Source organism: Trypanosoma cruzi, genomic scaffold (assembly GCF_000209065.1).
Source record: "Trypanosoma cruzi strain CL Brener 1047053517191 genomic scaffold, whole genome shotgun sequence".
Lineage (NCBI taxonomy): Eukaryota > Euglenozoa > Kinetoplastea > Trypanosomatida > Trypanosomatidae > Trypanosoma > Trypanosoma cruzi.
In genome coordinates, this window is record NW_001849546.1 from 114,573 (window position 1) to 128,832 (window position 14,260).

General features: G+C 52.7%; 6 protein-coding genes and 1 pseudogene across 6 annotated transcripts, besides 9 other annotated features; all 7 read left to right on the plus strand.

Moving 5' to 3' along the window:
- Positions 1 to 4,904: a sequence feature (areas not merged during assembly with more than two copies in the genome that could not be assigned to a particular haplotype).
- Positions 281 to 3,070, plus strand: Tc00.1047053511925.10 (hypothetical protein, conserved; the record flags this gene model as incomplete). The annotated part of the gene is made up of 1 exon (XM_802781.1): positions 281 to 3,070. The coding sequence occupies one exon, from the start codon at positions 281 to 283 to the stop codon at positions 3,068 to 3,070; it is 2,790 nt and encodes a 929-aa protein (XP_807874.1).
- Positions 3,393 to 3,426: a sequence feature (AT_rich).
- Tc00.1047053511925.20 (hypothetical protein, conserved) lies at positions 3,582 to 4,235 on the plus strand (the record flags this gene model as incomplete). The annotated part of the gene is made up of 1 exon (XM_802782.1): positions 3,582 to 4,235. One exon carries the CDS (start codon positions 3,582 to 3,584, stop codon positions 4,233 to 4,235), a length of 654 nt encoding a protein of 217 aa, XP_807875.1.
- Positions 4,377 to 4,404: a sequence feature (AT_rich).
- Positions 4,443 to 4,541: a sequence feature (T-rich).
- Positions 4,706 to 4,736: a microsatellite.
- Positions 4,830 to 7,982, plus strand: Tc00.1047053511925.30 (annotated as a pseudogene).
- Positions 4,905 to 5,601: a sequence feature (haploid, Esmeraldo-like haplotype).
- Positions 5,602 to 14,260: a sequence feature (heterozygous, non-Esmeraldo-like haplotype).
- Positions 8,170 to 8,211: a sequence feature (AT_rich).
- Tc00.1047053511925.40 (hypothetical protein, conserved) lies at positions 8,586 to 9,092 on the plus strand (the record flags this gene model as incomplete). Its single annotated transcript, XM_802783.1, has 1 exon — positions 8,586 to 9,092. The coding sequence occupies one exon, from the start codon at positions 8,586 to 8,588 to the stop codon at positions 9,090 to 9,092; it is 507 nt and encodes a 168-aa protein (XP_807876.1).
- Positions 9,125 to 9,159: a microsatellite.
- Positions 9,574 to 11,391, plus strand: Tc00.1047053511925.50 (hypothetical protein, conserved; the record flags this gene model as incomplete). The annotated part of the gene is made up of 1 exon (XM_802784.1): positions 9,574 to 11,391. The coding sequence occupies one exon, from the start codon at positions 9,574 to 9,576 to the stop codon at positions 11,389 to 11,391; it is 1,818 nt and encodes a 605-aa protein (XP_807877.1).
- Positions 11,652 to 13,343, plus strand: Tc00.1047053511925.60 (hypothetical protein, conserved; the record flags this gene model as incomplete). Its single annotated transcript, XM_802785.1, has 1 exon — positions 11,652 to 13,343. One exon carries the CDS (start codon positions 11,652 to 11,654, stop codon positions 13,341 to 13,343), a length of 1,692 nt encoding a protein of 563 aa, XP_807878.1.
- Tc00.1047053511925.70 (hypothetical protein, conserved) lies at positions 14,093 to 14,260 on the plus strand (the record flags this gene model as incomplete). Its single annotated transcript, XM_802786.1, has 1 exon — positions 14,093 to 14,260. A coding segment is annotated over one exon (168 nt), but the record flags the coding sequence as incomplete, so codon positions are not given.

The window sequence follows — 14,260 nt, forward strand, 5'->3', positions numbered from 1 at the left end:
TTTTTATACTGTTGTCCCATTCGAACTGGGCATTTCATTGCTGGCGGTGTTGGTAGAAATGGGACGTTGTGCAACATCTCAGAACGCGAGGGATCACAAACAACATGGGGTGATTTCATTATTTTATTTTATTTTTGCCCCCCTTTTTGACCATCGCCCTCTTTAGTCCCTAAACACCGCAGGTATAGAGGAGGGTGTCTGTGGGAGAGACCCGAGAAGTTGAAATAGACAGAAGGGCAATTGAGTGCGTGTATTTGTGGTGGCGGAAGGGGAAGGGAGCATGGACTTTGTCTTCCCGGAGTTCGTACGTGCCTCCAACGACATTGCTCCGCCGGCCCCACCTCAAAAGTCACTGTGGCAGTTGGTGATGGAGTCCGGGCCCAATGACATCATTCCAGAGCGTGATGTGCCACGACGTGCGGCGACCAACTGTGCAGGGGACTATGGCAGTGGGATGGATGCACACCACGGGATGAGCGGAATGGACGGTGATACAGCCGCAGCGGGCGTTACGGGCTTGAATGCCAGCACGAATCATGCCGCTGTTGGATTGACCTCGCGGACCTCATGGACTCCTGCACCGTACATGATTCAACATCTCATGTCCTCTGGGTTTGTGTCGCAGTTTGCAATGATGCATGGTGTTGAGTGCTCTGCACGGCTTCCTCCGCCTCCTTGCTTGCGGCTGCAGGACCTGCAGCTCCCGCCGCTTGTGCTATCACGTCTCCGACGACAGTTGTTTTTTCTACATGGCAGGAAACCGTTGAATTTGGATGCCCCTCAGGATACTTTGCGACCAAAACTGCGTGAGCTGCAGGAAATTGTCTTTGGCACTGAAGCCGTGCCATCGTCACGCGCTGGTACAGATGGGGGAGGCAGGGAAGAAGAGGAAAAAGATGGCCGTCAGGATGCTGACGGGGATGAGGATGACCCGCGAGAGGTGTTGGAGACGATGTCGGCTCTTCAGCAATTTGCAGTGACGTCCATGCTGCTGGGCCATCACACCCTCAGCGTCGGCCCAAGAGGTACGGGAAAAAAGACGGCTGGTCTGTTGGCCACAGGGGCGCTGACGCTTGCGCGGGGAATTCAGAGACAGGAGGAGAAGGCGATTGGTGGTGAGAAGAAGAATGACCCTAGTAATGATGGTGGAGCTGGCGATGAGGCGAAGGTGGAGATGAAGCACGAGCCCTCAGATGCGTACAATTTTCATCCGGCTGCGCCACGAGCGATGATTTTGGTCAGTAGCTTCCATGAAGTTCAGTGGTGCAATCGGTGGCTGCAAGACGTCTTCACGGCAGGTGCGTTTATGCCAATGACGTTTCGTCGTGGAACGGCTGAACTCACGCCGTTGCCAGTTTTGTACGAGAGTTCGTGCGACTGGGGAGGCAAATTGCCGCCGGAAACAGAGGCACGACCTCCGCCGTCACCGCTACATCCACCAATACCACCACCAGTAGCATTACTGTCTCTGCCGCCTAGCGAAGAGTCCCATCATCGTCAGCATTTTTCACATGAGGAGCGCCAGGAGGAGCGTTCATTGCACAAACGGGGGCGTGAACACTCGCGCGGTCGGCATCACCACCATCGACACAGTCATTCGCCAGCTGCCAAGGAGAGGGCATGGAGCCGTCATCGACGACATCGCAGCTCCTCACGCCATTACTCTCGAGAACGAAGGCACCGTCGAGGCCGTAGTCACGACCATCGCCGAGATAAGAAGAGGCGGGGCAGTAGGCGTCAGCACCGGCATCGCAGCGGCGACGTTAGCAGCAGTAGAAGCAGCAGACACGACAAGAAGAGGATTAGACGCGAAAGCAGTCGGTCCCGTCATCATCATCGCCACGACGACCGCCATGGTGAGGATTGGATGCAAAAATTATCGGATCGAAAATCCTCCGTCGAAAAAGGGGATTGCGTTTCTTTGGAGTGCGCAGCTGTGACAGCGGCACCTCCTCCTGCGGCAGCGCACGACACATCGATGGCGACAGGACCCTGTGAGGAAATTCCACAATTCTTGCAGCAGCATGTACCGATTCTCATAGGGACTCACCAGTCTCTTGTTGAGGCACTGCAGATGGTACGGGGACAAGCGGAAATACTTCCATTGGAATGCGTTCGAATTGTGTGCATCAGTGACGCAGACCGCATGGCGCAGCCCAATTCACAGATGGCTGTTCCCACGTCATGGTGGATTTCCCTCTCGAATGCTGTCGATGTGGAGTGCCAGTACATTGTATCCGCCTCTCGGATGTACGATGAGGTCGATGGATGGCTACAGGAAACATTGCTCCAAGAGACCCCTGACGTGGTGAATCGCTACCGGCAACGTGACGACACGGTGTGGGATGGGGTGCAGCACATAATTGAGGAGGTGCTTGTGGATGAGGCCGAGGAATATGGCGCCCAACAAATGTTTGAGCGCGTTGAGGCGGCAAAAGTGCGTCGGCTTCTTCGCATTGTCAAGCAGCACTTTTGCTCGTCCCATGTCAACAGCGGGGGGCACTCGGAGGTGGCGGGCTCCCATCATCATACGGATGGCTCCGCAGCGAGTAATTCCGCGACGCCCCTCACATCTTCGGTGGGTCGCATGGTCGTTGTGGTCTCGTCGCGAAAGGAACAGGAGTCGGTGTTTCCGCAGCTACTGACCGGACTGCGGGAAAGTGACGCACGTGTCCACTGCACATGCCAGATAGCGGATTTCCAACGGGGCGAAGCTGACGTGCTAGTGACGTACGACTGGATGTTGTGCGTTGCCAGTGACGATGGCGGCATGAAGAACCGCCCTGTAGATTTTGTTGTCAACTTTGGCTTTCCGCGTGCGTTGATGGCGCCAGGGAAGGAGGAGAGCCTCCTGGAATGTCTCGTCATACGGACCCGCACGCTGCTCCACCACACCGCGACCAGGGACACTGTGGATGAGAAGGGCGATGAAAGTTTCTTTTTTGAGAGGAGGGACGCGCCAGTCGTGAGGGCGCAGCCGACCGTGTTGACACTTTTGACGGAGCGCCAAATTCATGGACGGTTTGGGAGGCTTCTGACGTCACGTGCCCAGGCGATGTCGTCCATGTGAGATGCCAGCGGATGTGTCACGACGAGGGCGAAGAGGCACACACACAGAGAGAGAGAAAGAGAGGGAAAGTTGCACACACGCAACGAAATAAAGAGAGGAATGGCGGCAGCATTGTTTTCTACAGACAATGACGCGCAGTGGAATGCGTATTCTCCTTAATGCGAGGCGATGAAGGCTGTTTTTTTTTTCCTTGAAACCTTTGGAATGAAGCATCGAGGGGTGTGCATTTTTGCGTCTTTGCGTTCGAACTCCACAGAGACGTCATAATTTTTGTTTTGAGCACATTTTGTTATGAATCTTTTTTTATGGGTGTTTTTCCCCCTTTTTTTAATTATTATTTTTTTTTTTTTTTTAATGTTCCTCTATCTGCATGACTGCTGTCCACCGTCTTTCTCCGTGTATCCAAGGTAGACGGAGACACACGCAGTGGCATTGGCGCAGGATATCGGGCTCCAGTTAACGTTCAGTGAATTGTGCATCACACGACACACGGCGTCGCACACACACACACATGCTTTCGCGAGGTGTATTGCTTCGGTCGATGTCAGGACTGAAGCTTCCACCTTCTCTGCAGCGGTGGTTTCATTGGTACCCTCGCAGGGGAGGCGAGTTTCTTGGCGACATGCTTGCCGGTCACAACCTCTTTATTGCCGACATCCCACGCAAGTTTGATGCCCAGCACGCGCGTCACTTCTCCCTTGTGGAGTCGCTCTGCATCACTCCCCTCTTTACGCTGACGATGGTTCACTACTTCTCTAGCTTTTTTCTCCACCCCAAACGATGGCAGATGATCCCGGTACTCATGACAGAACTTGCCCGCAAGACAGAGACGCAGCAGCAGTGGATGAGTGTCATGGAGAAGAAGTCTTCTACAGACGTGGTTGTGTGGCGTGCCTCAATGTCATTGATGCAGATTGTACTTTTCCCCGCCTGTCTGCTGCTCTCTTCCCTCACCCCGCAGATGATGCACGCCATGCTGGAGCGTACGAACCACATTGTACATCAGAAACTTGCATGCATCAACAAAGATGCTCCACCATTTGTGCAGAAGTACATGGATGAGGCCCGGGAGGCGGAGGCGTTTCACAGCCAACAGCTATGCATTACCACAGACTACCTTGCGGCCCTTCTCATTGTCTTGTTGGTGCTGTACCTGACGTCGTAGGCCATTGCAGAAAACACTCTTGGCGTCTGAGAGCACATACTTTTTTTGTCTGTGTATGTGTATGTGTCTCTCCTCTTCATTGTCTGACATTATGGTTTGTAGCAGGAGGAGTGAAGTTCAAAAGGAATTTTTCACTCTTTCTTTATATATATATATTTTTTCTTAAATTGGATACATGCATGCATTCCTGTGAAAGGAAATGAATGCCTTTTCCTCAATCTTTCCGCTTTCCTTCCCGATCTTATTCTTTTTTCTTCTACTCTTTTTTTTTTTTGCATTTCTGTTTCTTATGGTTCTTTTTCTTCCTGATTCTGACGCTGTGGCACAGGTAGCGTACGTGTTACTGTTCTTGCTGTGTCTGCTGTTTTTTTTTTTTTTTGTGTGTGTGTTTGTGGACAGGGGCCAATCGATAGAACTGCACAAAAGAAGGAGAATAGGGAGGAGGAATCCACCGGCTGGATTGATCCACCGAAGGAGAAGGAAGAAGAAGAAGAAGAAGAAAGGGGGTGTCAATTTTATAATATTAACAGGAGGACGAAGGGAGTCTTCGTCGTACACATCTCCCTCTTGGTGTATATTGTCCACACCACAGCAATGCGACTGCTGTTGTCTGTTCCACTTTCTGTGTGTGAGGCTCACGGCGCCGTTAAACGCCTTCTTCACTCAGATTTGTACAATACTTTTTTTACGTGTGATCCCAAAGGGGTCTCACCTCGGCTCCGGTGGGGGAACGAGTTGGCTACTGGAGCGGTGCTATCAATCGGAACGAAACGACAGTGTGACGACAGAAGACGACGACGACTTTGAGGGGTGGCTGTTGCGTGAGCAGCGGATCATAATTCATAGCGGTGGACAGAGCCGACGGCTGCCCTCATATGGACCGTTTGGGAAGCTGCTTCTGCCCGTTCCTGTCTTTCGCTGGTCGCGTGGGCAGACGTGTGATCAGACGCTCCTCGATTTGCAGATGCCGCTCTACGAAGAGGTGATGCGGCGGGCACCTTCGCACCTGCGTACACTTGTGTCTTGCGGCGATGTTCTTATTTTGCTCAACCAACCGCTTCCACCCGCGCCAGAAGAAGCGGATGTGGTCTGCTACGCCGTTCGGGAGGAGGTGGACCGGTTGAGAAATCACGGTGTCTTCTTTTTGAGCCATGAGGCCCCCGATGAGTTGGATATGATGCTGCAGAAGCCGTCAATACGGGAGATTCACGAGTACACAGCCACCCGACGGTGTGTCATGGACATCGGCCTCTGGCTGTTGAGTGATCGTGCGGTGAGGGTTCTTCGCACGCGGAGCATGGCGGGGAGTCACACGAAATGCTCCGTTTTTGCGGATGGCTTTAGGGAGTATGATTTGTACGGTGAATTTGGACTGGCGCTTGGTAAACAGCCGCTGCGCCATGATCCACTGGTGCAGCAGCTGCGAGTCAAGATTGTAACACTGCCCGAGGCACGCTTCTTTCACTACGGCACCACGGAGGACATGATCTTATCAACAGTTGCCATTCAGAACACGGAGCGTTCCTCGGAAAAATTCCTGCGGACAGCGATGTATCGGCACCCCGCCGCCGTCTTTCAAAACGCTCGGGTTCACGCCACACTTGCGGAGGATCAGCGAAGTATTTGGGTTGAGAACAGCGAGGTGTCGGCGGGGTGGTCACTGCAGCATCACTCCGTCATTACTGGTGTGCCAAGGAACACGTGGACATTGCATGTACCAGCATATGTCTGTATCGACGTTGTGCCGGTTCGCGGTGAGGGCGGTGGTGACAAACAAGGATGGGTGGTACGCCCTTACGGCTTTAACGACATCTTTCGTGGGTACATTACAGAGGAAAGCACGGAATTTCTTGGGATGCCAATTGAATGCTGGCTGCGTAAGCATGATTTGCGCATTGAAACCCTCACCAATGGGAATAACGCGAATATGTTGGACATCCAGTGTGCAGCGCTCTTCCCGTGGTGTGCGACGGTGGAGGATCTTGGCCTTCTCATTCTTTGGATGATTGACCCCACGCAGTGTGACTTGAAGCCTAGTGACGTGAAGCGTGCGAAAGGGCTTTGGGAAATGGGCGTGCGGTATTCAGCGAACGAATTGAATGATGTGGCGGATATCACAGCACTGCTGGACTCACGCGAGAGTTTTCAGCGGGAGATACTTCCTATCATGGCTGCCCATGCACACAGGAGCCCTTTTTATCAGATGGACTTGAATCACACGGCGCAGAAGTATGCCGCTGCACGCCTGCCGCTCCCTGGGAAGTTGCCAGCAGAGGGAACTCCCATCTTGCAACGCATTCACCATCATATGTTTTGTGCACGTGTATTGCAGTATATACTTGAGCTGTGGGAGAAATCGTTTCTCTTTCCTGGTGACTCAAACCAGGAGGTGATGGAGGAGGCCACAAAGGAAGAGGAATGTCGGAAGAAGGATGAGTTGCCGCCTCTTCTGCAGGGCGTCTCCATAAGTTTAGAAGAGGTTCAACGTGTGTATGGGCTTCGAAGCAAGGAGGAACTGGCTGCTCGAGCTCATGAAGAGGACAATACAGCGTTTCATCTGCTGCAAAAAGCGACGCTGCAACAACTGACCATTACTTCTTCTTTGCCATCTCCGCAACTCTCTGTGTACGACGACCAGATTGTGTGGGGCAGAGGACCGGCTCGCATTGATCTTTCGGGTGGATGGACGGACACCCCACCGTACACAAACCTTTGCGGTGGGAATGTTGTGAACGTTGCCATTGACTTAAATGGCCAGCCACCACTTCAAGTGTACCTGAAGCCTTCTGCAACGCTTGATATCACACTTTGCTCCATTGACCTTGGCTCTGTCGAGAAACTTTCAACATTTGAGGAGCTGCGGCGTTACAACGTGGTGGGCTCTCCCTTTTCTATCCCAAAGGCAGCCCTTGCAATGGCTGGATTCCTCCCGGAGTTTGGGGCAAAAACGTTTGCCACGCTGCAGGAACAACTCAAGGCCTCTTTTCGCGGTCACGGGGTGGAAATCACGCTTTTGGTGGCAATTCCGGCTGGTTCAGGACTCGGCAGCAGTTCACTTCTCGCCGCCACGGTGCTAAGCGCCCTCTCCGACTTCTGTGGTCTTGGGTGGGATGCACAGGAGGTGGGACGACGCACACTTTGTTTGGAGCAACTTCTCACCACAGGCGGCGGGTGGCAGGATCAATACGGTGGGTTGTACCGTGGCCTGAAACTCCTGCAGTCCTGCCCGGGACTTTATCAAAATCCGTGTGTTCGTTGGCTACCGGAACATCTCTTAGAGGACCCACGCTATGCTCCGTGTCACCTGCTGTACTTCACCGGCATAACACGCATGTCGAAGTTGATTCTTGCTGAGATTGTACGTGGGATGTTTATGAATTCTGCATCACATCTACGTGTGCTGTCTGAAATGCGTCAGCAGGCACTTGAAATGCATGACGCCATCACGCGAGGAGACTTTGAGCGCTACGGCAGGCTTATTGGAGTGGCCTGGGAACAGAACAAGCGTCTGGATTCTGGAACATGTCCACAGGCCATTGCCGACATTATTTCGCGAGTGGAAAAGGATGTTTGGGGCCTGAAGCTCGCGGGTGCTGGTGGCGGTGGGTATCTCTACATGGTGGCGAAGGACGTAGATGCCGCCCAACGCATCCGGCATGAGTTAACGCAGCGTCCACCAAACGCCACGGCACGATTTGTGGGAATGAGCGTTTCACACAGTGGCATTAAAGTGAGCAGGTCATGAGTTAGCGGCCGTTTTTTTTTTTTCCTTTCCTTATGACACATGACATGAGTGCCACTCACCATTGAAGGGTGGATAAGGGTATTTATTGTAAGAGAAGTGCTTTTTTTTTTTTTAATATTGAAAACTTGGTTTATGCGTCCTGAGAAAGCAAAAATAAAAAAACAAAAAGAAAAGAGGAGAAATAAAGTGTTATTATTATTGTTATTATTTTTTAATTTTATTTTTTTTTATGGGTGAAACTGCGTTGATCGACATTTTTTCCGCCTTTTTGTTGTCTTTTTTCCCAATCTTTTTCTTTTTTTTTCGATGCGTTTGCCATTTGCCCTTTACGCTCTGATGGAGGGCTGTATTCTTTACACCGCCACCACTGAAAGGGGCGCCTGACGAATTGTTTTCCCCGTGTGCGTGTGTGATTTTGGTCCCTTATTATTTTGGCGGAAAATTGAGGGGTTTCATTGGACTGTTTTCCCTTTTTCTTTATTTGGGCAGGCTTGGAGTGGGGGTGGGGTTTGTGGAGGCCAATCGAAAAGAAAAGAAAAAGGGGGGTGGTCTGGGAGGTCGAGTTTGTTTCCCGTGTGCGTGTTTGCGGCTGAAGAGTAGGAGGGATGGCGCCAAAGAAGCAGGCGACGAAACAACGTGTGCGGGTCACCAACAAGGCCCTCGAGGCACGTCAGTTCTCCACCGTTCGCCTACCGCGCAAGGCGGAGATGCAGGCGCCGCAGGTGGACGTGGAGCGCATGTACGAAGACCACGACCGTGGGTATAGGCGCGGGGACGAGAAAAGAGGCGACGGCGGTGGTGATGCCGGTGGCGTTAATGCGCAAAAGTCAGTGCCGCTCATCTTTGACCCTATTCCGAACGATCCACTCTTCGTCGTTGTGGCGAAGTCCAAGTACTGGCCGCCGCCACCGCTGGAGGAGCTGCGGGCGGCAAACGGTGCCCCGATTGAAGATGGCTTTGACGCGTATGACCGTCGCGAGGATGACAGGGCGGCGCGGAGGGAGAGGGTGAGGGTGGTGCGCGGGGAACTGAACCATCCACGCGGGAAGCCTCGACAGAACACAATTGTGAAGTTGGACGGTAGTGACGAGGAGAAGGATGAGAAGGGGTAATGCGCCGAGCGACGATCCTGGCCACGCCGGGGGAGGGAGAGAGAGAGAGAAAGTAGAGAGGAGAGAGGCTCATTGTTAACGAATCGCCATTGCCTTGAGGGAATGGGAAAGCGAGGAAGAACGAGGAGACATGCATGCGGGATGATGTTTGCCATTGATGGCAGGTTTACAATTCGTGTAATTTCATTTCTACCTGGATAAAAAGAGGAGAATAACAGGAAGTAAGGACGAGTGTGCGTGTGGGGGTGCATGAGTGGATGATGCTCTGGCAGTATTTTTGTCTCTCTCTCTCTAGGTATGCATTTGTCTATGTGCCACATGCAACTTCTTTCTTCTGCATGTTAATAAATCTTCTCACCATTGCAATTTTTGTTATTGTCGTTTATTTGCTCTTTTTTTCTTTTTTGCATGCACGCGTATTCACATTCTACACTTTGGAGCGAATTAGGCGGTAAAGACGTGAGAAGCGGTGATAAATGCCATGTGGGGCTCTCGTCCGAGGTATCGCCGTAACGTGAAGGCATTGCTGGATCGCAGTGCTCGGTTTCTCAGCAGCCTCCTGCACGGCGTGCCAAATGCTTCTTTTTTACTCCGCCTCAATGCTCCCTCTCTTTGGGGCAAAAGTGAATCCACTCCGGAAGAATGGCAACGGTGTCTCGGAGAATTGCTTTGCCGCGGTGCTGCCGCGAACTGTTTGCTCGACACGAAGTCTCACGTGGCGGAGGTTCATGCTTCGCTGGTGGCCGCATTTCTCCCAAAACCTCATTGGAATAACTCTATCACGCACAGCATGGACATTATTTCACTCTCCTCGCTTGAAAAGGAAGTTTCGGACACTGTGGCGGCCCTCTTGCACCTACCGGCCCGTTTCTTGTGGGTCCGACGTGCGGAGGCAGTCATGAAGAAGGCGGAGTCTCGCATGACTCATTCATCCACGGAATTGCACAGTGCTTCTCCTGCTGCGCTGATCTCAGCCGTAGAGCGTCCTGTGCCTTATGTTGGTGCTGGTGATGCTGGTGGTGGTGGACTGCTGCACAGCACATCGCTGGAGAGTCTTATTGTGCTCCTCACAACGGCCCGAGCGCAGGCTCATGCTCGTTATCTGAGTGCGCACTTCTCGAGCCCAGAGGAAGAGGCTCGCCTGTCGCAACGGTTGGTGCTTTACTGCAGTGATCAGTGCCAGCCGATGCTGAAGAAGGTGGCGCGCTGCATTGGCATACGACACATCCGAGTACTGAAAACAGTCTATTCTCCGCATGTTCACAACTACCCGATGCAGCCGGATATGTTGAAAGCGTCACTTGCGGAGGATGTTGCGAACGGACTTTATCCCTTATTGGTCTGTGGTGTATTTGGGGCCCGTACCACCGGTGCCGTGGATCCTCTCGAGGAGCTGGCGGAAATTTGTCATCGGATAAAAGTATGGTTTCACATCGACGCTAGTCACTCTGGATTGGCACTTGCGGCTTCCGCTGCTTCTGCTGCGTATGGTTTTAGGGATGGAGCAGGACAGTCTGGAGAATTTGCATCTGTTGACGAGAAGGACGCAGCGGCTGAGAGAATGTGGGAGCAGTGTACATCGACCTTTCATAGGGCTGCACTGCTTGCGGACTCCATCCACTTTGGTGTTTCAACGTCGTTCCTGCCGACCCTGTCAGCCAATATTTCTGCTTCACTGTTGTACGTCGCAGATGTGGCCAAGGTGAAGGTGACAATGCAAGGGATGAATGCGGAGGATGAGGCGGGTGGGAACACGTGGTGTACGCCGGGTATGACGGATGTCGCTTCGTTGCGGCTGGATGCTCCTGAGATGCGTTCTAACGAAATCTTCCGTCTTGCTCTCATGCTTATGCCATGTAGTCATGCGTCTGTGGGTTTTGCCGTGCGAGCTCACCAGGCCGCTCTGCGCTACCTGGAGCGGCGGCTACGTGCGGATGGGCGATTTGACTGCTCTTTGCATGCTTCCTGCTTTGGGATGGTGCTATTCCGCTGGCTTACGCTCGCGGATGAAGAGACGGCGGGACTCATGCAACGGTGGAGCGACGTTCTTGCCTCGTCTTCCGCAATGAACGAAGCCGGGGGCCACCGCTACCCGCACCGTGTCTCGCTAGGCCTCACACAGGTCCAGCGGCGGGTTTACATCTGCGTTGCTCTTGCCGCAGACGGTGATGATGGCGATGCGTGTGTGAGCCGGTGTGACGTGGACGCGCTTGTGGATTTGCTGAAAACAGCTGCCGATGAGTGGAGGGACATGTCGTCCTCCGTGACGTCTGCGATGTCATCGAAATCGAAGACATGAGACGTTGTGAGGCGACATTAGCGTTTCTGACGGTATGCGATAGTGGTGTTAGGTATTCTTATTATTATATATATACAAATATACAAATACTTACTTCCCTGAGCATTCCATTGTTTTTCTTTTTTTGGAGTGGAAGCGTCAAGATGTGGGCGTTGAATGGAAAGTAAAGTGGAGGCTGCGTACTGATTTTGTTTTTTTCTTTGTTTTTTCTCATCTTATTTTCTTCCTGTTCATTTCTTTTACTTTTAGGGTATTTTTACATGCGCCGAATTTCACCACCACTTTCCTCCGCAGTTTTTTCTTCTGCCGCGGCGTCTTCATCATCGTTTCGTGTGGCCACGAAGTCTGCAGAGGTCTCGCCGTGCGCTCTGCGCTCTCGACGCAGTTTCTCTCTTAGTGCTCTCCATGATGTCGGCGGTGGTTGTTGGAGGTGGCGTTTGACGTCTCTGGCGAGGATCCGCCACTTATCATTGAGGAGCCTCTGCCTGCATCACAGCGGGGGCGCGCTGAATAAGTTTGACGCGGTTGGATTTGCCGGGCGCCAGCGGAATGTCGCCAACGCCTTTGATTCGCTAGAGATGAATCTGTTTGATGATCCCACGGGCGGGCTGACAGCGGGACCTGCAGAGGAGTTGTCGACCACCGAGATTGAACACCAGGTGCGTCTAAACGTCTCTTCCTACTCCCGCTCCATCTTCTACCTCCTGTACACGCCCTTCGTGGATGTAATATCGGTGCTGCTGGAGCGTGGGCTCGCGCCGGATGTCGCACACCCGGGAGAAATGATGTGCCGTTGGTTTACGGATGGCGCCTTGACGCTGCAGAACCCTGCTTCCGTTGAAGAGGGAATGGGAGCAGAGAACTGGCGGCAGTTGTGTGAGGGACTTGATGCTTTTTACGAAGAAGTGGAGCCGGTTATGCCGCTGACGGCGGCGGTGCGGAAACACGGGCTGCCGGAGGACTTGTTGGTGCCGTTTCTCCGTCAGCTCTCAATGGACTTGCTGGTGCCTCTGCGCAAGCGGGCCGTGCTGGAGATTCTGCCCGGTCTCATTCTTGGGCTAGCGAATGGCCGCGCCCCGACGGCATTGGGGTTTCCCACCGACAGCCAGCGTGCACGAGCCATCATGGTGGCCGATCTCTTTCTTGGGGTTGGGCAGGAAACAGGCAACACGGACTTGGCGTATCTTGGCATCCAGCTTCTTCGTGCAAATGACATTCCCGTGCCGTTTCCAAAGCAAAAGCAGCTGACAAATGTTTTCTCTGCCGCCACACGAATTCATACGGACTGGCAGATGCGAGTCAGCGGACAGCTTGTAGAGGTTCTGCCTAAATGGATGGAGTACTACAAGAAGGTTCATTTGGACAATCTTAGGGCCATGAAGGGACTCAGTGAGACGGATTCAACAAGTGCGGTGAAACAGGGGGATGACGATGGGGAAAGGATTGATGTCCTGAAAGCGAAGAGGGCCATCCATGCAATTGGTGATGGCGTTAATGCTGCAGGTAAACAAACTGATAAGGAAAGCAACAGTGATGGCGTGCATGGTTACTTCTCAAGCCATCGCACGGAGAATTTGCTGCGTCTTTCTGCTCTGGAGAGTCAAGTATTGACGGCCGTGCGTCACAGGGTGGTTGCGTGGAATGATGACAGCAACAAGCTATACTACCGCTTCCGGCGGAGGAGGCCAGCCACTGCGGAGCCGAATGCGGAGGAAACAGACGTGCCGAAGGAACCCACCGAGGAGGAGGAGGAGGATGCAAGGCGCGTGGATGCCGCGGAAGATGTGGCGCTGGTGGAAGACGGACGCCGCGGGCGAAGGGCGAAGACACACACGCAGGCAGATGAGAAGGACCCCAAAGTGAATCCTAAAGGGCATCGGTCAAGGAAGAAAAGGACAATCGCCGCTCCCGTAGACGATGATAGCGGCAGTACATTCACTCTGACCGTGTAGTCACGGCAGATGGTGGTGGTGGGGGCACAACATTTTTTTTTGGTTTCTTGGTGGCTTAGTCATACCGGAGGAGTCCCACCGGTGTCGCACCACAAGGGCCAAAAGAAGCACGCACACGTAGACACACGAAAACAAGAACAACAACAAAGGAAGGAAAAGACGCAAACAACACCGTTATTGGCACCATTTTCATTGACGCCTGGACCCTTTTTTGTTTTTTTCCCTTCCTGTTGGTGTTTCTTGTCGTTGGCTACATGCACGTAATATACATTCGTACATGCGTGCATCTACTTGGGTAGGACGCGCTGGGTTTATGTTTGTTTGGTTTTGTTTCCGTCATTTTATTTTCGGAATCATCTTATCACGTTTGTTAAAATTTTCCATTATTTGCGTGTGTGTCTGTGCGTGGAGGAGGTGGCTGTGGGGTTGAGCTGCGACCTATTGATTTGGCGTGCATTTTCCCGATGCCCTGCTGTTCTTTTCACACCAGACGTATCCGGTTTATCTCACTTTCTTTTTCTTATTTGCCTTTTTTCTTATTTACGTCGCGGAGAGGTGGCTTGCGGGGCGAGTGGTTGTGTGTGTCTTTGGTGGACAGGCAAACTCCGAAACAGACTGGGCAATAAAAAAAAAAAAAAGTGGCGCGGAGGCCAGGAATTAAAAACAAGCAAACAAAAAAGGGTGAGAAGGAGGCGTAAGTTTTCTGTGAGGGTTCATTGTGTTTTTTTTTTTTGGTTTGGTGCGGTGCGATGGGCGTTTTTGGGCTGCGCAGGTTCATTGACGCTTCCTCCTGCACGAGATTTCTCCCCGAAACCGTGCAGGATGCGGAGAAGCCATTAGCCGCCCGTGATCTCGACAAGACGCATGGGACGGCCGGTAACTCGGCGCTTTCTTCGAGCCCTGCGGCGACGCCACAC